General features: G+C 43.1%; 1 protein-coding gene across 1 annotated transcript in view; it reads right to left on the minus strand.

Moving 5' to 3' along the window:
- Window positions 1-25,400, minus strand: part of PKP2 (plakophilin 2) — an 89,692-nt gene that overhangs the window by 58,500 nt on the left and 5,792 nt on the right. The window contains exons 2-4 of the mRNA XM_003792490.2: window positions 11,674-11,786; window positions 10,626-11,320; window positions 1,740-1,875 (exon numbers count right to left, since the gene is read on the minus strand). Coding sequence (XP_003792538.1) covers window positions 1,740-1,875; window positions 10,626-11,320; window positions 11,674-11,786 — 944 coding nt within the window. The remainder of the gene's footprint in view (window positions 1-1,739; window positions 1,876-10,625; window positions 11,321-11,673; window positions 11,787-25,400) is intronic.

Here is a 25,400-nt window from a genome sequence, read left to right on the forward strand (position 1 = left end):
CAGGCACCTGTAGTCCCAGCTACTTGGGAGGCTGAGGCAAGAGAATTGCTTAAGCCCAAGAGCTTTGAGCTGTGAGGCCACAGCACTCTACCAAGGGTGACATAGTGAGACTTGGTCTCAAAAAAAATAAACAACAACAACAAAGTCAAATGTACACCTATCATATCATCCAAGTATTCCACTCCTAGGTATTTACTCAAAAGAAATGAAAGCATATGTCTACAGAAAGTCTTGTATGCAAATCTTCACTTGATGTGTAAGAACTGAAACTTGTAGTACATACAACATAGAAAATCTCAAAAGAGAGTCCAGACCAAAAAAGTATAAATACTGTATGTTTCCACACACATAAAATTCTAGAAAATTCAGCTGATGTGGTGGCTTACATCAGCTGTAATCTCAGCACTTTGAGAGGTCAAGGCAGGAGAATTAGTCTATGCGTATGGTCCTAGATACTTGGGAGGAAGAAGCAGGAGGATCGTCTGAGCCCAGGAGTTCAAGGTTGCAGTGAGCTATGATTGTGCCACTGCATTCCAACCCGGGCAACAGAGTGAGACTTCATCTCTTAAGAAAAAAATTTTTTTTTAGAAAATCCAATCTAATCTATACTGACAAAAAGCAGATCACTAGTTGTGTTGGGAGGATGAAAGTGGACTGGTGAGAGATGGATATACAGATCACCCAGGTGCACAAGAAAACTTTGGAAGCAAAGGATCTGCTCATTATTATCTTGATGGTTTTACATCGTCAAAACTGAAATTTTCCCTCAGTAAAGATGTTAAAAACCAAATTAACAAAATGAGTACCTTTAGATAATGGAAATCTTTGGAGCAGATTTAAAGAATGAGATAGGCATAATATACATTGAAGATTTCCAAGATGCAATGTTAAAAAATAAAGTACTGTAAGCAATATGTTACCATTTGTGATTTGGTTTTAAATAAAAAAGGATATTCAATCAACTCTTCCAACAATTATTTCTATATGTGGAAAGTTATCCTGAAATTGATTGGGGGGGAGAAGGGAAGGTAGAGGGTAGAGGGCGGAGTGGGGGAGACTTACTTTTCACTCCACACCTTTTAGAACTACGATTCTTCTTATACACATAAGAAATGTATCACTTTTTAAAACAAATATGAAGTAACCTACTGATTCTATCTCTAGGGATCCTCCAAGAGAAGCACTTGAGGAAGTGTCAAGAGAGATATGTACAAAACTATTCACTGAACAACTGTTACTACATATTAATGATTAGAGTAATGAAAAAAAGCTGCAAAACACTGCTTATGTTTAATATGTCTTTTTAAAATACAGAAACCAAGAACCTAAAACTCTCTCACAAGAATCTGTATACACTCTATTAACAACTGCCTCTGGGGATGGTTGTTTTTTTCTTTTTTTGCAGTTTTGGCCGGGGCTGGGCTTGAACCTGCCACCTCCGGCGTATGGGGCCGGTGCCCTACTCCTTTGAGTCACACGAGCCACCCCTCTGGGGATGGTTTTAAGTGGAGAGTTGCGGGGACAGGAGGCAAAGGTGGAGAGGTGTGTGTAGTGACTTACTTTCTAAATTTCTGAATTGCAGGAAATATTTTTAGTGATGAATGTAAATTTCCTTTTAAATGAAAAAAATCAATAAAGACTGTTGTTTAATTTATTAGTTTCACTCTGCAGGGTCACCACAATAAATAAAGATGAACGCATCCTGGGCTTTACACTGCATGTAAGATGATGACACTCACCCTCCTCCGAGCTTCCGATTTCTGGAAGCACTCATGCTGTATGAAAGTCGCAGCAGCAGAAACCCTGGGCAGTGGTGTGTGGTCCACATCAAGCATATTCACGGCTCGCTCCAGCGTCATCTCCATGTCTGCATTCCTGGACAAACAGTTACAGATTCAGCAAGATTCCAAACCTGCTCCCTCCGGCCCACCAACTCGATCCTCTAGAGATGACTCCGCTAACACTGGGAAGCACCTAGAACATCTGAGCTGTGGCTTGTCTACAGCCAAAAGAAAGAGCAGCCCTGAGCTCACAAAGTATAGGAAGACAGGGCTGGCCTCACTGCTGAAATCCTAGCACTCTGGGAGGCTGATGTGGGTGGAATGCCTGCAGTCCCAGCTACTCGGCAGGCTGAGGCAAGAGGATCACTTGAGCAGAGGAGTTTGAGGCTGCTGTGAGCTATGACACCATGACACTCTATCCAGGGCGACAGAGTGAGACTCTGCCTCAGAAATAAATAAATAAATAAATAGCGATTGTATTCCCAGATAGCTGTACTAGAAATACTGGGGAGTTTGAGGTTGCTATGACATCCCAGCACCCTACCAAGGGTGACAAAGTGATACTTTGTCTCAAAAAAAAAGAAAAGTAAAAATAGTATAGACAGTGGCAGAAAATACTGCAGCTCTGATCAGACTGGTCTCTGAGGATGTCACTGAATAAAACAGAATCATAACATACCAAACAAGGAAATAAAACTTTTTAAAAATTTCAGATTAATATGAGGGTCTAGACGATTAGGTTACGATGCTCACATCTGTTAGGTAGAGTCCAAGTCGTAGTTGTGCCCCTCACCCAGGAAGTGGATTTTTTAAAAAGGTAAATGTTTATAATATGATAATTACATCTTAAAAAGTGACTTTAAAGGCACAATAAGATTTTTTAGATGTAATTTAAAAGAAATTTGTTCACAGAAATTGAAAATGTCTACCCTGATAATATCGCACCTATAGAGGAAACCTCTCTTCTCAAAAGTTGTAAGAGTTTTGTCAAAACCGTTCAGAATCTGTTATTTCACCTGAAAATGAGTTAAAAATGTAAGCATTCTACAACGTCCTTACTTAATACATGTACACGTAATAGTAGGGAAATAGTGAGAGCCAGGAAAACTGAGTTTTGTTTTGTTAAAATAAGTCATGCTGGTGTCATAAAATGTATTAGAAATATAATAATTAAATCCAATTACAATCTTTTCTTTTCTTTTCTTTTTTTTTTTTTTGCAGTTTTTGGCAGGGGCTGGGTTTGAACCCGACACCTCCAGCATATGGGGCTGGCGCCCTACTCCTTTGAGCCACAGGCACCGCCCACTTTTTTTTTCTTTTTTGAGACAGTCTCACCCTGTCGCCCTAGGTAGAGTGCATCATCAGAGCACTCATGGCAACCTCAAACTCTTGTGCTCAAATGATCCTCACACCTCAGCTTCCCAAGTAGCTGGCATTACAGGCACCTGCCACAACGCCTGGGTAATTTTTCTACTTTTAGTAGAGAGGGGGTCTTATTCTTGCATAGGCTGGTCTCAGATTCTTGAGCTCAAGCAATCCACCTGTCTCGGCCTCCCATAGTGCTAGGATTATAGGCACAAGAAACCTCACCCTGTTAAAATATGCTATTTCTTAAAGAAAACACATTTATACACACCCTGTTGCCATTTGCTTGGCCACTGTAACGACCTTGGGTTTGTCTCTCCTGGCAGCAGGCTTTCATCCTTTCCTAATTGCAAGTGATGATGACGTCTGATGTCGTTTGACACAGGGTAATTTATGAAGGACAAATAAAATTGCTACTTATAAAAAAGGATAGCTCCTAACTGCCTCATAGAATGGTTCTTATCCCTCCCCTCCTCTTTCTGCCTGGAGAATAAATGTCTAAGTTAGGTGGTTTTTCATCGAGGTGGGGGCCAGCACAGCAGGCTTCTGTAGGCATTGCCTCACAGCAACTTAATTCAGGATGGCTACATCTTAAGATCATGGCTGAAAAGTAATCTTTGGCTTCAGAGAGGGTTATGTTTGATTCATTCATTCCAGGTAATGGAGACACTGAAGGCATCCGGGCAGGGTGTTTTCTTACACTTGCTAGTAGGCACAGTGAGTCAATTTTCTTTCCTATCAGGCAAACCCACTAATATGTGCATACATGTACAGATGTGAGTGTGAGTATTGTTGTGAAGGGTGTGTTTGTGTCTGGGTAGGTGTGGTGCAAGCAAGGGGATAAGGAGTAATGGAGCTCACGGCTAAAAACTAACACCCACTGCCTCTGAAACACTTGTTCAAACATAGAAGTGCTAGTTCAGGAGTATTAAGGGTACTAAAAAGGAAGCAGAACCTTCTGGCATCTATATTGTGAATTATATAATGATCTCACATTTTTAAACCTTGTGCCTCAGGAGTCAATTTTTTTTTTTTTTTTATAGACAGAGTCATACTTTGTTGCCCTTGGTAGAGTGCTATGGCATCACAGCTCACAGCAACTTCCAGCTCTTGGGCTTAGGGGATTCTCTTGCCTCAGTCTCCCAAGTAGCAGGACCATAGGAGCCTGCCACAATGCCCAACTATTTTTTTGTTGCAGTTTGGCCAGGGCCGAGTTCGAACCTGCCACCCTCAGTATATGGGGGCCAGTACCCTACTCACTGAACCACAGGTGCCACTGCTCAGGAGTCAATTTTAATTGGTAAAAAGTACAGGCTATTGGGCGGCGCCTGTGGCTCAAAGGAGTAGGGCGCTGGCCCCATATGCCAGAGGTGGTGGGTTCAAAACCAGCCGCGGCCAAAAACTGCAAAAAAAAAGGTGCAGGCTATTAACCATTAAAACTGGAATTTAAGTCATTTTTATTTAATATAAACATACCTTTCAAAAGAGATGGAAATACTTGACATACATGGACCCTGTTGCCTTTATGGAGAAATCAAAACTCTCCAAGTCTCAAGCTCAGTGGCAATTTTAAGTCTCTACTAACCATCACTATAGGTGTTTAACTGATGAGAAATCATTTGTAACATAAGAATAGCCTTCTGTTTAATGCAGCTCTTTAAAAAAAATAATTCCACTATTAATCTATCTCATAAGCCATAAATGACTCAGGAAAGTTTGAATTTCTCATCTTTAACACCCACGAATAATTCCATTACTCTAATCCTTTGTTTTCATGAATGATTCATGAACAAGCTCTCTGTTCACTCTCAGGTGATCCCAAACCACTTCACATTATCACCAAAAACAATTCCTAAACGAAACGAAGGCCTTCTTCAGTAAGGTTTGCTATAGATGCCAGGGAATACATTTTCTGTTTTGTTACTGTCCGTAACATCCAACTCTGTACTGCGGGATACATTCGGATCCCAGTCTGGCGCCACTTTCCGCCGTCCTTAACCCCATCTCTTTCCTTTCCCAGATCATCTGCTGTACCCTCCAATCACCTGGGACTTTTAATTCTTCCTAAACATTGCCCCTTCGTTGCAAGCCATTTTCTTGGATCTCCCTGGGAAGTTTATTATTCTACCTAATGCTTCTCCGTTCTTTTAGACTCAATTCAAACGTGACTGTTCTCTGTGCCCCGTTCCCAGCTAGTGCCACTCTTTCCCTGCTCTCTTCTCCTGCAGAGTTCCTCTCCTCCATCCCTTTCTTTCTTCTTCCTCCCCTCTTTCTTTCCTTCCTGCTTCCTTTCCCACTCACTTTATAAAACACTTGGTGAAGCCTGAATGTGGCCGGGGAGTTGGGGCTGGGGCATAAGGGAGCAAGAGAGAACATTGGACCCCTGCCCTCACTGTCCTCTCAACATACTCTCCAGGACCAATCTTTTCAACTTTAGTTAATATGTTCAAAGGATATCCTTGGAAATGAAAAAATGTAGGAGGAAGCAGGGTAAAAACACCACTGCTCAGAATGTAAGACATTACAAAGGGGGGGAAACAGTACTTTTTGGTGTGTTTATAGTGCCCTGGTAACTGAAATTCCTACTGCTAACAACACAGCCCTGCCCCAGGCGGGTTCCCCTGAGGCAGGAATGTGGCTACACCTCTGAAGGCCAAGCAGATACCACTAATAAATGGGGAGCTCCTGCAAGTGTCAGATGCCCTGGAGAGGCAAATGCCTAACTTGTGATGATTTTAAAGTATGGGGCAAGTGCTACTTTGGAAAGATGACTCTGCTGTGAGTATGTGTCTCTCAAAACAGGGTGGAGGGCACCCTGAGGCAATAAAGCCTTGAACTGGGCTGTTAAAAATGGAAATGGAAGAAAAGAGACTTCTCTGAAAGAGACTTGAAGTATTTAGAACTAAAGCAGTGGCTGACCTAAGTGTCTAGCAAATCACCAGTGGCTTAACAAAATGTGGTGCATGGCTACCATAGCGTGCTACCCCGCCATGAAAAGAAATGAATTAATGTCTTCTGCAGCAATTGGGTTGAACTGGAGAGCCTTACCCTAAGAGAAGCATCTCAAGAATGAAAAAACAACACTGCACATACTGTCTCATAATTGGGAGCTCATGAATGGGCACACATGGCTACAGAGAGAGTAAAAATCATCAAAAATCAAGTAGAGGGAAGGGATAGGACGGAAGGGGTGGAAACCTACCCTAACAGGCACAATGAACACTATCTGGGTGCTGCATACATTAACAGACTTTGCTTAAGCATCGTAAAAGCTATCCATGCAACGAAAGCATTTGTACCCTCTTAATATTTTGAAACAAAACAAAACAAAAGCAGCCCCGGGCACAGGGGCTTACACCTGTAATCCTAGCACTCTGGAGGCCAAGGCCAGTGGATTGCTTGAACTCAGGAGTTCCAGACCAGCCTGAGCATGAGTGAGACCCCATCTTTACTAAAAACTGAAAAACTAGCCAGGAGGCTGAGGCAAGAGGATTATTTAAGTCTAAGAGTCTGAGGTTGCTGTGAGTTATGACGTCATAGCACTCTACATGGGGCTACACAGTTTTTTAAAAAGCAGTTGCTGATTGAGAGGAATTGGAGGGAAGTCAACATGACCCGCTTTCTGCCCTGTGCTGCTCTAAGTCACACGGCGACTCTACTGCTGGTCCGCTCTCAGTCTCCCTCCGCTAATCTTAGAGCACGTTGCTGTTGTGTTATTTGAACCCCTACACACACAGCCTAGCCCTTGATGACACGTTCTATATTCCTTTCCTGCCTCCCTTCCTCAACCTTCATAATACTCCACTCAATTTGTATCTCCTATGGTGCTTACTGCAGTGCTGAGCAGCCGGGAAGAAACTAGTATTCATTTGCTGAACCACCAAGCCCCCCAAAGGTTTACAAAAATCAGATTTTTAAGAAAAAATTCACCTGGCTCGGCGCCTGTGGCTCAAGGGGCTAAGGCACCAGCCACATACACCTAAGGTGACGGGTTCGAATCCCCAGCCCGGGCCCGCTGCAAGACAAGGATGGCTGCAACCAAAAAATAGCCAGGCGTTGTGGCGGGCGCCTGTAGTCCCAGCTACTTGGGAGGCTGAGGCAGGAGACTCACTTGAGCCCAGGAGTTGGAGGTTGCTGTGAGCGTGATGCCATGGCACTCTACCCAGGGGGATAGCTTGAGGCTCCGTCTCAAAAAAAAATAAGAAAAAATTCACCTGGAATTTTTTACTTAATTTTTAAAACTGTTTCCACCAGGCTTAGTGCCCGTAGCACAGTGGTTACAGTGCCAGCCACATACACCGAGGGTGGTGGGTTCAAACCCAGCCCGGGCCAGCTAAACAACTGCAACTAAAAAATAGCTGGGCGTTATGGCAGGCACCTGCAGTCCCGGCTACTTGGGAGGCAGAGGCAAGAGAATCGCATAAGCCCAAGAGTTGGAGGTTGCTGTGAGCTATGATGCCACAGCACTCTACCGAGGGCCATAAAGTGAGACTCTGTCTCAATAAAAAATAAATAAACAGATAGTCAAAAGTAAAGTTTATATTTCGCTTCTCCTTTCTCTCATTCCTCACCACATATTAACAGGCAGGTATAGCACCCATCACAGTTCTGCCTCCGTTTTAGGGAGCTAAGAATATAAAGATGATTAAAGCATTTGCAAAAAGCTCAAAGTCTAGTGGCATAACTGATAAGTAAATGAATAACCTCGGCGTATTACTCTGCAGGAGATGTCTGCATAATGCTGCTATCCGGGGCCCCTCAGCGAGATTGGGAAGGAAGTCACAGAAAGTGGTGGCACCTGAGCTGAATCCAGAACGAGGGGTCAGGCTGGAGCGGCGGGAAAGCTGTGGGGGAGAGTGGAGGAGTACCTTGCATTAAGGACAGTAAAAGAGGTTTCAAGTGGCTTGAGTGTGTATGTGTACAGGTGTGTTTGGGGATGGTGGTGGTGAAGGGGGAAAGAGAGTAGAAAGAGAAGAGACTGGAGCGATGAACAGAGGTGAAAACACGACGGGCCTTGCACGTCTGGCTAAAAAGCAGCAGCACTTAGTGAAATTACGGGAGTGTTATAAACACGGAACAATCAGACTTGGGAAAAGCCTTTGGCCAGTCCTAGAGAACTGTTCTCAACCACCAAGGCCTGAGGCAGAGAGACCCAGGCAATGAAATGGAAGGAAAGGAAAAAAAGCAGACCTGGTAAGGAGGGGAAACAAGGCCTGGTGAGAGGTGACTGCGGGGGGAGAGGCTAAGCATGACTTCTTCCTGGTTGTGAACGGCAGGACCACAGCAGGAGGAGATGGGGAGGAGTCGAGGCTACGGAGGAGCTGATGGATTTGGTTAGGATTTGCTGAGTTTGGGATGGCCAGGAGGTTGTCAGAGAGACATACAGGCCCAGAGCTCAGCACGGAGGACAGAAATGAAGACAGACTTTGGGAATCATGGGGATACAAGCAAGGGGCCTGGGGCCCTCTGGAAGAGCACCAAGACTTGGAGGAGGAGGGCTGCTGTAGATGCCTCTATAGGGCGCGCAGAAAGGGAGCACCGAGCCGAGGAAGAAACAAATGGCTGGAGAGGCTGGTGCCCTGAGAACCAAGGGAAGAGAGACTTTGAGTCGCCTGTAGGCTGGGTAACGTGAAGACTGTGTGTCTGTCTTTGCTGGAGCAACAGGCAGTCATGGCTACGCTTGTCAGAAGGCTGTCTCAGTGAAAGGAGGGACTGAGCCATGCCACCCTGGGAAGAGACTGGGAAGTGACAGGGTGGATTAAGAAGCTTGGGGATGGATCATGCTTATAATATTAGCATTTTAAGAGGCTGAGGTTGGAGGATTGCTTGAAGTCAGGAGTTTAAGACCAGCCGAAGCAAATGTGAGACCCTGACTCTACTAAAAATAGAAAAATGAGATGGTATGGTGCCTATAGTCCCAGCTACTCAGGAGGCAGGAGGATCACCTGAGCCCAGGAGACTGGAGTTACAGTGAGCTAGGCTGATGCCACTGCACTCTAGCCAGGCTGACAGAGCCAGACCCTGTTTAAAAAAAAAAAAAAGTATTACTTTTAAAATCATTTTGCCAAAACTGTGCCTATCACAAATCCTGGACTATGGTAGACAGTCCATAAATTTTAAATTTTCCGTTTAAAAGCCCTTATCATCTTTTCCTCTATAAATAATTACCTGATAAAGTTTTTTGGTTTTTGTAAGTGTGGTCATATTGCCAAAGATTTACTACAAGAAATATTAGAAGTCTCATGCTGAATTTCACTTTATAAAAAAGTATTTCCTGCTTCCAGATTAGATTAGCCCTAACATCTTGAGAAGTAGTTTATCATCAGTGCCTGCCTCGTCAATGGGTATGCTGCAGAATTTCATCTAAAGGGTGATTAGAGGTAATAACTCCCATCGAGCAATGTTAGCAATCAAATAACCATGACCTAGCCAGTATTTTACCCTAATGATACTAGTTCATTATTTCAAGAGTAACTGATTTAATCATTCATCCATTCTTCAAACTTTCTCCTTAGTAAACTTCTCAGTGTACAAACGCTGTGCTCTAGTATTAAACCTGCAGAAGGCTTAAGTGCCACAAACTAATTGAATCAAGCTGTCAAAAGAAAAGGCTTTAAAAATTTTTATTATGGGGGTACCCCTAGCTCAGTGGTTAGGGTCCTGGCCACATGCACAGGGAGTGGTGGTTCAAATCCAGCCCGGGCCTGCTAAACAACAACAATAACAACAAAATAGCTGGGCATTGTGGTGGGCACCTAATCCCAGCTACAAGGGAGGCTCAGGCAAGAGAATTGCCTGAGCCCAAGAAATTGAGGTTGCTGTGAGCTATGATGCCACTGCACTCTACAGAGGGTGACAAACTGAGACTCTGTCTTAAAAAAAAAAGAAAAAAATTAATTTTATTATTTAATATTGCTAAAAAAAATACCCTCCAAATCACTGATGCTAGAAATCAAAGAGCAAAGGTACCAAGAATCAAAGAAAGGAAAAGGACAGCTACAAATCAGCTGCTTTTCCACAGTTCTCACTGTCTTTTTACGGCAGTAGTGTCAGAACAGCGTCTGAGGTCCATGCCTAGCACCACCACCAAGCATCTTTACCTTTTCCTTCCTTTATTTCAAGGAATGACTAAGAAAATGCACCTGCAGCTATCCATTTCTTGGTCTACGCTGGGGTTTGCGCCCATTCAGAGCAGATTTTCATATGGCAGAGGGATCCCTGCGGCATCTAATCTGGAACAGATGGACTAAATGTCACATTTCCACACAAAGCTGCCATGTGAGCAGGTAGCTTGGCCCCCGTCCCTGAGGTCAACAGGCTGATCTGTCAATTAGGCAGCTGCCTGCAAAGTCATTATTTTAATCACTTATCTCTGGAAGCCTTTCTCTCCAGCCCCAGAAGTGCCAGCTTCTGGTGTCAGGGCTGTGGGAACAGAATGTGCTGGCACTGGCTAAGGTGCAGACTCAGAGGGGGACTCACCCGAGCTGGGAGTCGGTGAATACGCTTCTCTCTGAAAGCAAATTGCCACCTCCCCCTGCTGCTGCCTGGGCCACGGTCATGTGCGCTCTCCTCCCGCTGGAATCCACAGCGACACTGGGCCCGGCTTCCCTGAACGTGCGGGTGCTGTGGAAGGAGCTCTGGTGCCAGGAGGACCTGGCCATCCTGTTCTGAGTGGCCCGCTGCAGGGACATCAGTGGCCTGACCTGCCCGGAGGCAGGCTCTGATATCAGGTAGTTCTCCTTCTCCAAGAGGTTGCCCATGCTGTGACTGGTCCCCGGCCTGGGGAACGTGAGCACTGCTGGGTTGGCAGGGACGCTGTCAAACACGGTGTCACTGACAGATCCATACTGGTACTGTCTGTGGTAAGTGTCATAGTGGCGTCTGCTCGCTGCACTGCCATGGCTGAGCCCCACGATTTCCGAGCGAGCATATCTTGGGGGCATGAGGAGGGTGGCCCGCCTGCTGTCCTGGTGCCGCAGGGCGTGCCCGGCCTGGCTCCTCTGGCCGTACTGGTAATCGCTGAGCAAGTGATAAGCCCTCTCGGGGCTGCTGTCTGGAGAAATCTCAAGTCTCCGCAGGGGCTGCCTCAAGGATCTCTCTTCTACTGACTTCTGTGAACTGTACTGTGCCTTTCCTCTCCCCCAGCGACTTTCGTAAGTGGCAGCGGTGCCAGCCTGCACAGGAGGGAAAGAAAGTGTAGGTGAGGCATGAATTCCTCTTTGCTGAAGACTATTAACCTGAGGTGTCCGATTCTCTGAAGACGAGTAGGCAGCCCCTTTCTGGGTAGTCACTTTTCAAACAAGACAAGATCAACTCCAGTCACATTTATTTTTGCTAGGATGTGGCACTGGGGACTATGTTTTAAAGTCCCCAGTTTTCCATGGTGTCCTTACACAATCAATTTTCTCAAAGTTCACTTAGGCAATTAGGATACTTGGGAGATGTAAACATTCGAAAACAATCTGAGGAAGTCTGGAAATGTTTTCGTGTAATCTGATAACTCGGGGAACATTCTTTGATAGCCTACCTTGAGCATGTCATAGGTTCTAGTAACAGGGGAACGCCCTCCGGCAAAATCATTTTCAACCAAGTGTAGGTTGTACACATACTCAGGAACACTGCTGGTCCGGTGAAGATTTCCTGCAATCAAGCAAATATTAAAACAACTCAGGATATAAGTGACCCATTTAATACAGACTATGTAACAACTGTACGCTGAACTTTTAAATGTAAGTAATTACTGCCAATAACAAGAATTAAAGTTATATCAACGTTTTAAATGCTGGTTAGCCGCCACTCTTGGCTCAGGCAAATGAGCAAAGGTTTCCAAAACATTCTCTACACATTTTAAGAAAGGAAAGAAAGAAAGAAAGGCAAACAAAGGGAGAGAGATTCACAAAAATCCAAAAATGTCGATCAACGAGGAATGTGAGAGTCACTCTTTTGTTTAGGCGGTTTGTACTTTACAAAGTTCAGTGTCTCAAGTCAGAGAACCCTGTACCTGGGGCAGGAACTCGGAAGCCTTTTGTAATAAGTAGGTGTAGGCAATAAATATAATGGTGACTCAACACTACAGATAAGACAGCTTGAATAAACAACAAGGTGGATCAGAGAAAGCATGAGTCAACGGGAGGCCAACCCTGGGACTGAGGGATCTGGCCATGTGAGAGGCAGGAGAGGAAATGAACCTCTATTCTACAAATGACTGATTTTGGAGAATCACCTGGCTGGTCCTTTGTTCTGTGGCCTACCATGTTTCCCCCCAAATAAGATACTGTCTTATATTTATTTTTTCTCAAGAAGACACACTAGGGCTTATTTTCAGGGGATGTCTCCCTCTCCAAGCCGAAGTGCAAGGCGTGGCTATGCAGGTACGCTGCATAGCCACACCCATCACTAGGTCTTATTATGAGGGTTAAGGCTTATATTTAACAAATGCATAGAAATCCCGCTAGGGCTTATTTTTGGGTAGGTCTTATTTTGGGGGAAACACGGTAGTAGCCACCGCTCTCCTGCAAACCCTCAGAGCTCAGCAATCTGGCGCCTACAGGGCCTCTCCATTAAGGCACATCTCATCCACCTTAAAGTACATCTCTTTGTGGGGAGGGCCCTAGAAGACAGCACTGTATCCCTCTTCTGCCCCCTTTATCCTTCTCTCTGCTTCTCCCCTCTTTTGTAATCTCTTACTGCCTTATCAGAAAAAAAGGTAATCAAAATAATCTGAGATTGGCTTGGCACCTGTGGCTCAAGTGGGTAAGGCACGAGCCACAAACACCTAAGCCCAGGCCCGCCAAACAACAATGATGGCTGCAACCAAAAAAATAGCCAGGCGTTGTGGTGGAGGCCTGTGGTCCCAGCTACTTGGGAGGCTGAGATGGGAGACTCTCTTAAGCCCAGAAGTTGGAGGTTGCTGTGAGCTGTGATGCCACAGCACTCTACCCAGGGGGACAGCCTGAGGCTCTGTCTCAAAAAACAAACAAAAAATAATCTGAGATTTCCAAAAACTAGGTAATTTCTAGTTACCTAACCGTAACCATAATTTCTCTGTCATGTTGCATTCTTTTAGAAATCTGAAGGGGGGAGAAATATTCGATGAACTCTTCCAGGCTCCAGAGACTCCAGAAAGATGCTGAGACTGAAACAACATGGGTGGTGCCTTCCCAATACAGTTGGAACTTAACAAAGTACTTTTCCATCTAATTGCTGCGAAGCATAAAAATCTCAAAACACTATACATTTACCAGATATTCTGGGGCAGAGGAAGAATGGAAATGGTTGATGCCAGAGAGTCTGAATCCATCCCAAATTGTGTTTGTATATGTATCCTTTCTTCCTGTAGCCAAACAATCTGGCTGAAAAAACAAACAATTTCCAAGCCTGGAGGAGTCCTGCTGGGAGGCAGTGGCAGGGCTGTAACTGTCACCTTAAGGATGAGGAAAGCTGAGATAAGCCAGGCATCTCCTGTTTTCTCCACGAGGGCTGGCAAAAGGTCAGACAGGCTCTTAATTTTTAACCTCTATGACAAGAGAATGCCTGGAACCTGGGCCTTGAATGAGGGAAAGGAATCTCTTCCTTTAAAATTCTTTATTTAGAGTTGGGGGTCTCAGTATGTTGCCCAGGCTGAACTCCAACTCTTGAGCTCAAGCAATTCTTTTGTGTAGCTGGGGCACCGTAAGCGTCTGGCTTGAAAGGATTCTTTGACATGACCCTACAGCAAATGTTAGGTGAAGACTTAGGACTCAACTCTTTTTTTTTTTTTTTTTTTTTGACATAGAGTCTTGCTTTATTGCCAAGGTTAGAGTGCTGTGGCATCAGCCTAGCTCACAGCAATCTCAAACTCCTTGGTTCAAGTGATCCTCTTGTCTCAGCCTCTCGAAGAGCTGGGAGTACAGGTGCCTGCCCAGATGCCTGGCTAATTTTCTATTTTCAGTATAGACGGGGTCTCACTTCTGCTTAGGCTGGTCTCCTGAGCTCAAATGATCCTCTAGCCTCCACCTTACAGGGTGCTAGGATTACAGCCGTGAGCCACTGTACCTGGACTCAACTCTGAATGCTTGGCTGAGGCTCATGCCCATGCTAACCCTTCATCCTCAACTCTGCATCCACTGCTCCTCACTGTTCCCCAATCCACATCCCCAGGCCACCAGGGCGATAGAGTCCTCCGAGCTGGGAAAGGAGGCTGGCAGGACAGGTAAAGGTTCTAATCCTGACGGGTTTGGGGACCAGGTGCTCTCAGCCCTTGGAATGTGTGAAAGGGGGAAGCATGCGGGAGAGTTTCAACTAACTCCACCCCGACTCTCACCCCCAATCAAACAAGGCTTCTCTCTGACCAGGCAGAAAACTGTTAGCTGATGCATAAGAAACCAAACTGACTGTCTTTTTAAAAAATTAGTTTAGGGGTATCCATGTTCAAAATTCTAGATCGTATGAAAACTGAATAAGCCAGGGACAATCTAGAATGGGCGAAACCGTTCATTCCTGTTATTCTACAGTACCCTGACAAATAATGAAAACATGCAATTTGGGGAATTCAAGAAAAATTTCCGCAAATGGGGTCCCTCTAGCCCACCATCACCTGGAATATTACCCTTGCCCTATTTCCAGCAGTAGATAGATATTCAGGGACAGTTAAGAGAAGGCTGCTTCCATTTTTATGCTGACATTCTTACAAAGATGTTTAAAATATATATGAATTTTTGGATAGGACCCAGTGAAAAAATGTACCCTATCAAATAGCTAATTAATCAGTGAGTTTCACAATCTGATTTGTTTAATTAATATGTTTAATTCACATTAAACATTTATCCTGTTGCTGTAGTTTTAAAGCTTTTTAAAGTAACTTACATAGACTCCTCACATTTCAGTATGTTTCCTTAAAGTAGCTCAAATTATTTTATGTTTCTTTATAATATTCTGTGATGCAGAGCCAGTTATTATCGCCTCCACTTATAAACAGGGAAACTTAAATTACTTGCTTTACATTGCAAACAGATTTTTTTTTTTTTTTTTGCAGTTTTTGGCCAGGGCGTGGTTTGAACCCACCAACCTCTGGTTTACAGGGCGGTGCTGCAAACAGATTTAATAGCCTAGGTTTGAATTCTGGGTTCTACCCTGGAAGGATCATGAAAGTATCATAGTTTTTTATACAAAGACCAAAAGCAATGATTTTCTTTCCTTTAGAATCTTCACCTGGACAATTCCAAACACTCTGTAAATATTAATTCTTTACATTTGCCAACATAAGTTCTTAGGGGAAGCTGCTTCTTCAGTTTTCAGGTGAATGAACTGAGACCAGATTAATGTTTCTCAAAATAACTGAGACAGCTGGAAACCGGGAAGTAAATTAGATTTTTTTTTTTAAACCATAGCGTGTCCTCCTATGGAATACACAGAGAAGACTTCTGATATTCAACCTGCAGCTTGGCACAATCAATGGTTTCTCTGGTTCAATGGCCAATCTCCAACAACAAATAGTGCAGATTGATTTGCTGAGGTGGTCATGAGTTTGAGATCAGCGTGGTGGATTAAATGTGAATTAACCAGCTGTGTTCTAAGATTTTAAAGAAATGTTAGACTGGGTGGAATTAAAAAATGTAAATACTAATCAGGATGGAATAAAATCTGACTAAGGCAAGTCATTATTTTCTGTTCAATCAGAGAATAACATGTCTGGGGAATATACAAAATAACTTGGCCGTGTCCTCTTCAGAAAGTAGAGGAAATCGAACACAAACATATTATACATACAGGTGCATCTTGCTATAAATAAATCTCACATGAAAATCCAGATTTTCTTACACTGAAAACTTAAGGTGTGACTTCAAAGAATTTCTGTACTTCAATTAACAAGCTGTTAACTGAGGGAGGCAGGGCTCTTCCCTAAATGAAGAAATGTGTAGACTTGCTGTGATGCTTTCAGGATTCCACTATTTTGTGTGTGTCTGGACAGATCACTTAGATGCCTGTATCCTGTCATTCCAGCTACTACTAACATTTCTGAGAAAGAGGAGTGCCTGAGAAATCATGCATTTAAATACTTTAAAAATTGTAATGTGATGGGTTTCAGGACAGGCCATCCCCAAATATGGCACGTTGGCATTTGAGGGCACAGTAGAAATGGGAGGTTCACCTGCTTCTTCCCCTTTCTCCCCTGAAGCAGACAATATAAAAGTCAAGCTGACTTTCTCTTGAATTAGGTCATCAAACTCTCATTCCAGAGGGGTCTTCCCTCTACCTGGAGGAATGGAAGGTCACACAGGGACGAATCTGAACCAACAGGCCTTGCTCCGTTCCCCCAGTTTATTACCATTAGATCCTGCCCCTCTCTGTCCCATCATTCTTCCGCATGTCTGTCAAAAAAATATGCAACTTTCTTTGGTTTTTTGGGTCTTCATGTCCTAAGGCTTCCATGTCATGTCAAACTTACATTAAATACATTTGTATGCTTTTTTCTTGTTAATCTGTCTTTTGTTATAGGTGTCTCAGCCATAAACCTAGCAACCTATAACCCAATACATCTTTTCTTCTCTACAAGAGCAATATGGAAAAATGAGATGTGGTTTTTTAAGTTTTATTTTATTTTTTTCAGTTTTTGGCTAGGGCTGGGTTTGAACCTGCCACCTTCAGTATATGGGGCTGGTGCCCTACTCCTTTGAGCAACAGGCACCACCCTGAGATATGGTTTTAAATAGAATTCGGGTCACAAAAATTTGATTTTCACATTTTTTAAATGAATCAATCTGTCCTAGACAGAGGGATAAACTAGTGCACATGCTTCAGTTTACCCTGTGTGGTGGCTCAGTTCTTTTTCTTATTAAGTTTACCATTGGTGGCTCAGTGCCTGTGGCTCAAGTGGCTAAGGCGCCACCCATACACCTAAGGTGGCGGGTTCAAATCCAGCCCAGGCCCGCCAAACAACAATGATGGCTGCAACCAAAAATAGCCAGGCGTTGTGGTGGGTGCCTGTGGTCCCAGCTACTTGGGAGGCTGAGGCAGGAGACTAGCTTGAGCCCAGGAGTTGGAGGTTGCTGTGAGCTGTGATGCCATGGCACTCTACCCAGGGGAATAGCCTGAGGCTCTGTCTCAAAAAAAAAAAGGGGGGATAAGAGAGTTCAAACTAAGGCCAATGGTAAATTGTCCAAAAAAAAAAAAAAAAAAAGTTTACCATTGGTGCTGGATTTGACTCTGTGTTTGACTGACCCAGCCACCGAAGAGCACAGTGACATTACTGTGAGTTGTCCAGCGATTCATTTCCCTTGCACAGTGCAGAATGTGCTTCCGATGTTTCTTAAAGAAGGCGATGATTTACCAGGGAACATTTCAAATTCATAATGATTCAGGCAACATTATCTAAACCTTTTCTCCTAAGAACACCATGGACATTTTTTGGGAAATAAAACAGGGAGCTGCAGAGCAACTTTTAACTCCGCCCTTCTCAACTAACAGGCAATTCAGGTCAAAGCAATTGTGGGGGTGGGGGTAACAATAGGAGGATTAGTTTTGATGGTATAAGGATTGTGAATTACTCAGAAGACTGCAGAGATGTACACCTCACAGAGTAATTATGTTTTCCTCTTTGCTGGTCTGAATGTTCATTTGAATGATTTAATTCCTGAGAATCTGATAGGAGAAAAATACCTTTGGTTTTGGTCATCTATGCTAATATTGACAAAATAATAGATTATCGTTAGGGTTAAAAACACTGTTGATCTTCATAATCACAGTTTTGTGAACAGCTTTATTACCTAATTGGTTAAATTTAACACATTTTAGGAAATCAAATGGACAATCCTCTGTTGTGGCGCCATTAACTAGATCTGGTCATAAAAATTCAATTACAGCTTCCCTTATGGTAAAAGCAGGTGCTAGAGAACTACTAAACAAACAAAATCATTCTATAACCTGCTTCAGGAAAGTACCTTTTCTTTCAATTTTCCAGAACTCTCTGAGATTGGTTTAAAAAGTGGCTTGGTTGCTGGGCAAGGTGGCTCATGCCTGTAATCAGAGCACTCTGGGAGGCCAAGGGAGGTGGATTGTTTGAGCTCAGGAGTTTGAGACCAGCCTGAGCAAAAGCAAGACTCCAGTCCCTACTAAAAATAGGAAAACTGAGGCAAGAGGATCACTTGAGCCCAGGAGTTAAGGTTGCTGTGTGCTATGATGATGCCATGGTACTCTACCCAGGACAAAAGAGTAAGACTTTGTCACCAAAAAAAGGTGATTTGGGCTGGGCCCACTGGCTTACATCTGTAATCCTATCACTTGGGAGGCCAAAGTGGGTGGACTGCCTGAGCTCACGGGTTTGAGACCAGAGCCTGAGCAAGAGTGGAACTTTGCCCTGGAAGTGTGAACAATGTACCCTAAATATTGTATCCTCACATTAATTTGAATAAAGTTAAAAAAAAAAAAGAAAAAGAGCGAGACCTCATCTCAAAAAATAGCCAGGCGTTGTAGTGGACACCTACTACTTGGGAGGCTGAAGCAAGAGAATCGCTTGAGCCCAAGAGTTTGAGGTTGCTGTGCGCTGTGACACCACAGCACTCTACCAAGGGTGACAAAGTGAGAATTTGTCTTAAAAAAGAAAAGAGGAAAAGGTGATTTGGTTCACAGCTCACTCTAAAGGAAGGATTTAGGGAAATGAAGGTATGTGAAGAGGTTTCCAGAAAAACAGGTGTGAATACAGGTAGGAATCAGCAGGTGTTGACCGCTGGTATTGATTTAAATACTACGTTTAATACTGCTAATAACCACAAGCAATAGTCCTTACAGTGTGGAGTTAGAAAGGTATTCTGGATGGAAAGAGAGCCTAAAAGTCTAAAAGCTTATCATCTTCCTGTATTTGATCTTTCTACACAAACTTTAAGTAGAAATGGCTCGTATTCTCTGCAAATCTTAACATTTAACTGCTTCCATTAAAGTTGGAGGAATGTTACTTTAAGGGAGACAAGGTATCTTGAAAATTATTAGGAGAAGCTGGGTGCGGTGGCTCACACCTGTAATCTGTGTGGAGGCCCAGGCAGGTAGATTGCTTGAGCTCAGGAGTTGGAGACCAGCCTGAGCAAGAGTGAGACCCCATCTCTACTAAACATAGAAAAACTACCTGGGCATGGTGGCAGGTGCCTGTAGTACCAGCTAGTTCCAGCAACTCAGGAGGCTGCAGCAACTCAGGAGGCTGAGGCAAGAGTATTGCTTAAGCCCAAGAGTTTGAGGTCATTGTGAGCTATGACCTCATGACACTCTACTTAGAGTAACAAAGTGGGACTCTGTCCTCCCTTCCACCCCAAAAGAAACATATTAAGAGGTATTTTTATAGCAACTCATATCTGTATGGCTCCTTAAACTCACTAACAAAGGTAGGAGCTTAAAAGAAAGTGTGATATATGTCAAGATTTATCAAGGTCCACACACCTATTAGTATTCCTGAGTTGGTGTTTTGCATGTGCTGGCATATAATACAGGATTCATGTACCTGTAGGTGTATATTTTTGTTTGTTTTTTTCCTTATTTTTAACATTTATTGAGGTTCTATGCTAAGATCTTTCTTTTTTTCCCCATCCCCATCTCTCTTCCCCTCTCCCTCATCTCTGTCCTCCCACAGCTGGCACTGATTTGAATTTTTCTCTTATGTGGGCATGTATTAGATTGTCTACTGGCTTCATATTAGTTGAGTACATTGGATTCTTGCTTCTCCATTCTTTTTTTTTTTTTTTTTGAGACAGAGCCTCAAGCTGTCCCCCTGGGTAGAGTGCTGTGGCATTACAGCTCACAGCAACCTCCAACTCCTGGGCTCAAGTGAGTCTCCTGCCTCCGCCTCCCAAGTAGCTGGGACCACAGGCGCCCGCCACAACACCCGACTATTTTTTGGTTGCAGCCGTCATTGTTGTTTGGCGGGTCCGGGCTGGGGATTCGAACCCACCACCTTAGGTGTACGTGGCTGGCGCCTTAGCCGGTTGAGCTATAGGCGCCGAGCCTAAGAAGGTGTTTCAACTCCATCCAGGTTAATACAAAAGATGTAAAGTCTCCATCTTTTTTAGTGGTTGAATAGTATTCCAGGGTATACACATACCACAGCTTGTTAATCCAGTCCTGGGTTGGTGGGCATTTAGGTTGTTTCCACATCTTGGCAATTGTAAATTGAGTTGTGATAAACAATCTAGCGCAAATGTCCTTATGATAAAATGATTTTTTTTCTTCTGAGTTGATGCCTAGTAATGGGATTGCAGGATCAAATGGGAGGTCTAGTTTGAGTTCCTTAAGGATTCTCCATATTTCCTTCCAAAGAGGTTGTATTAGTTTGCAGTCCCATGTAGTTATATATTTTTAAAAATACTTCTTTGATCTTCTATTCTTTACTTTCCAAGAAAGAAACGGCCAGATATTTATAAAACCCCCAATTCTATTATCTTGCATACAGCCCAGGTAAGCATTTGATTAGGCTGAAAAATGAATGGACTCTGTTGGTTTAGAAAACTATGGTGGAGAACTGTTTTAAAGCAGATCAAAGTCTAATAATGTTTTATATTATTGAAAATGTAACAAAAATATTTGCAGTGCTATACTGTGTGATGAGTTAACACAGCTGACATGATCAACTGTGAGAAACAACTCGATGTTGAGGTCTGTGCTAGAAAGTACTAACTATGAGTTCTTACAAAGTTGAATATGCCAGGGATAGGCCAGTTCTCCTCGAAGAGTGGAGCACACACTGTACGTGCCAGCGTGTGGCTGACTAGTCAGTGGCTGTTATCACACATGCAATATACCAGCCACTGGAAGTCCTTCCCTTTCAAGAGTTCCCTATGCAGTTTGAGAACTAGCCTCTAGATCAGGGGTCCCCAAATTTTTAAACAGGGGGCCAGTTCACTGTCCCTCAGACTGTTGGAAGGCTGGACTGTGGGCCCTGGGACGAGTCGGCTGCTAAGCAGGACAGGCAGCAGTGGCAAAAAGACCCGGTGGGCTGGATAAATGTCCTAGGTGGGCTGCATGTGGCCTGCAGGCCGTAGTTTGAGGATGCCTGCTCTAGATATACCAGTTTATGGCATTTTGGGAGCAATCCTCAAAATACTCTTCTAGATAACCATAAAAATACATATTAAAAGATCCTTTTACAATACAGGTGTCTATGCCATCATTTGTTTGAGGTGTCAGAATTTATGATTATAAACTGGTAATTTAGCATCTTGGTAAAGTATTGAATAGACATATCCTGGAAATATCTAAATCTATTCATTCCTGTCTCCTTGCTTTGGGATTCCTGACAATTCATTTACTGAGACATCTCATAATGATTACTTATAAGATTTTGGAACTGCAATGACAAACATCACATTACACTCAAAAGAAAGTCATAAATTAAATTTACGAAACTCACAAATTATCTTTTGCTTTAAAGAACTCACGACAGGTTTTCTTTCTGATGACTCGCAAGTAATTATGTTCCTTCAGTGGCCAGGGTGGGGAATCCTGCAGCCTCAAGGCCACATGTGGCCCTCTAGACCCCCAAGTGTGGCCCCTGGGGCAAATCCAAACTTCACAGAACAAAACCTTTTTTGTTACAAAACAATTTTTTGTTGTTGTTAAAAGGATTTGTTCTGTAAAATTTGGATTCAGTCAAAAGGCTGCACTCACTCAAGGACTCAGAAGGCCACATGGGCCCAGCCTCTTACCTGCCCAGGCTAACCACTAACCACTCCCAACTGATTCAAACTAAGGTCCCTATTTTACTTTTATTTTATTTATTTATTTTTTCTGACAGAGTCTCCCTCTGTCGCCCAGGTTACAGTGCCAGCCTAGCTTCACAGCAACCTCAAACTCCTGGGATCCTCCTACCTCAGCCTCCCAAGTAGAGTAGCTGGGAGTACAGGTGCCAGCCACAATGTCTGGCCAGCTTTTCTATTTTTAGTAGAGACAGGGTCTCTTGCTCAGGTTGGTCTCCAAACTCCTGAGCTCATGGGATCCTCCCACCTCAGCCTCCTGCGATTACTGTACCTGGCCCTATCCCTACTTTAACCCCACCAAATCCACCAAATATATTTTCATAAACCCCCTGCACTTTTCATGTTTCTCTCATGCTGAAACATCTTCCGTGACTCACAATTACCAAGTTCTTTAACTTGCGTACAAGATCTCTCTCTAAAATATGAGCTAGAGGAGAAGGGTGAGGGAAGGCTACCTATAAGGGGACACGGTGCACTGCGTTTTGAGGGGCATCTAAGAGTTAACAGGCTAACTAACGAGCAGGGTAGCAGGGGGAGGGGTAGGAGAACTAAGCAAGATAAATGGCCAGTGTGTGTTTGGCCAGGAGCAGGGGAATCCGTGATAGGGATGAAGTTTGAGAAGCTGCAGGCATCGGATAGCGCAGGACTTGGAATGCCATGTTGAATGAGGGTTTTACTCCTATAGATAACATCAAGAAACTGGAGGAATTTTAATCGGCAAACGATGCAATCAGATTTTACAAAGTTCATTCTCTAGTAGCTATGTAGAGAACAGACTGGAGTGGGGCCAGATCAAAGCCGGAGGTTTTTACCTCTTTGACAGAAAGACTCATATCTTACATTACCACTTCTAGCACAGGCCAGCATCAGCCCCTGACAAGTTAATTGCTGATTAGTCAGAATGCTTGTGCATTTGAAATATCTGTTACACAAGTTCAGTTTGCACTGAATCCTTCAGGCAGACATCTCTGGGGCTTACCAGAGTGCAGCTAAAATGTGAAGATGGCAGTTACTCCATGCTTTTACCTTGCAGTGGATAGAAGGGCCTCAGATATTCCTATTGTTTCTCTTTCCTTCTGGATATATGAAGAGGAAGAAAAGTTGCTTCCCCTAAAAATATAGGCAGGCTTTCTAAGTTATTAGAGAAGCTCAATTTGTTTATTTGGACAAGGTTGCTTTTGTATTTGGATAATGTATGTGTTTACTGTCATTCTTTTATCTGTATGGCTTGTACCTTTATCTGTAGCATGTTGGTGGTCCATAAGAAGTTCATATTATTTCTCAAGGCGAGTTCTCATGTGTTTTTGTCCTTTGATGAAAAAAGGTGATCAAGAACTAATAATCTTTGTTAGTGAGATTTAAGATTTAGGGGAAATCATCCATTGAGCTTCTAATGAGCAACAAGTTCTTCCAGAAATCCAGGAATTGCAGAACTTTGATTATGAACATGTTGGCTCACTAACATTGTTAAGCCTAAAGCACATTAGTCCACAAATAGTATAAATATGTGGACTCTTTGAATGATAATGGTAGGTTGTGTTTTCAAATGCTCAAGATTCTTTTTTCCAAGTGTACATTTTTACCTAGGTCTGCATACGGAGTTCCCAAACTTGTCTTTATGTACTTTATTGCAAGAATATTACAGCTGTTTTTATGTCCCATTATCTAATCATCATTAATGGCATTAAATAGAAGATACACAATAGATTTTTCATATTTCAATTACAGGAGAACTTTTTTTGAAGAAATACTTAAAAAAAGTATTCCTCTAGTAAGTCAGAGGAGCGAGGTGGCTTACTCTAACAGAAAGAGTAAGTTTTCTTTCTTTTAATTGACTCTCTTCCCACTTGCTCTGCTGCCTTTTACTGACTACCTGCTTTCCCAGGAGGAATATGGTATTTGTCTTCATACATTTGTACACATGCACAAAATAGCTAGCATCTAACATTTGTCTCAAGATGGTCTAATTTAAAATTCTTGAATATCATCTGAAATGGAACCAAATAATTGTACATGCATGATAGGACATATAAATCAAGTCAGATTTATAAACACCAGAAGTTTTAGCAACATAGTTTATTTCATTACTATCATTCATAGGTTGCCAGTAATATGCCTGTTCTTGCCACTTTTGGTGGCTCATGCCTATAATCCTAGCACTCTGGGAGGCCAAGGTGGGTGGATTACTTGAGCTCAAGAGTTTGAGACCAGCCTGAGCAAGAACAAGACCCTGTCTTTAAAAATTAGCTGAGTTGGGCACTGTGGCAGGTGCCTGTAGTCCCAGCTACTGGGGAGGCTGAGGCAAGAGGATCGCTTGAGCCCAACAGTTTGAGGTTGCTGTGAGCTGTGATGCCATAGCACTCTACTGACTTAAAAAAAAAAAAAAGAGCCTGTTCTTTCAGAAAAATAAAAAATTTTAATAATCTTTATTGATCAAATTAGAAATTCAATTATAAAATCAATGTTAAATTCATATAAAGATAAAATAATGTAAGTATATATACTCTTATTTAACTAAGTAACGAGAAACATTTTAAAACCAGTATCTAAATGACACTGTAGGACAGTGATTTTCAACGACTGTGCTGTGAGAGGATCTTAGTTGTCCTATAACATTTTTTAAAGATCATTAATTATTTCTGAAAGAAGCTCAAAGCACAGTAAGTAGATTCTCTTTTTTACTCTTTTTTTTGAGACAAAGCCTCAACCTATCCCGCTGGGTAGAGTGCTGTGGCATCACAGCTCACAGCAACCTCCAACTCCTGGGCTCAAACGAGTCTCCTGCCTCAGCCTCCCAAGTAGCTGAGACTACAGGCGCCCACCACAACACCCGGCTATTTTTTGGTTGCAGCTGTCATTGTTGTTTGGCAGGCCCGGGATGGATTCCAACTCGCCACCTTAGGTGTATGTAGCTGTCGCCTTAGCCACTTGAGCCACAGGCACCGAGCTTTTTTTTTTTTTTTGGATCAACATAATTTAAGTGTGCCGTGGAAGTTTAACTATAGGTTCCAGTGTGCTGTGAGATTTTTAAAAAATTGGAAAACACTGCTTTAGAAGAATGAGTCAATCTGAATAATAAATACTTAGAATATCTAATTCAAGTGAGCTACCCTCTGTTCCCAGGATAGTGGAACTAACAGCACAGGGCACACATAACATTAACATGCATTCATTCATTCATTAATTCATTTTGAGATGGAGTTCTGCTCTGTCACCCCGGGTAAAGTGCAGTGGTATTGTCATAGCTCACAGTAACCTCAAATTCCTGGGCTCAAGCAATCCTCCTGCCTCAGCTTCCTGAGTAGCTGGGAAAACAGGTGCCTGCCACAGTACCCAGCTAATTTTTCTATTTTTAGTAGACATGGGGGTCTCACTCAGGTGGTCTTGGATTCCTTGGCCTCCCTGAGTGCTGGAATTATAGGTACGAACTGACAAGCCCAGCCCTGTAACAATCTTTTAAAAAATCTGAGTGCACAGCCATATATTCCTTAAGGTAACTTCCTGCATCTTATCTATAACACAGGACAATATACTTTTATAA

This window comes from Otolemur garnettii, unplaced genomic scaffold, assembly GCF_000181295.1.
Source record: "Otolemur garnettii isolate 467f Iridium unplaced genomic scaffold, OtoGar3 scaffold00057, whole genome shotgun sequence".
Classification (NCBI taxonomy): Eukaryota; Metazoa; Chordata; class Mammalia; order Primates; family Galagidae; genus Otolemur; species Otolemur garnettii.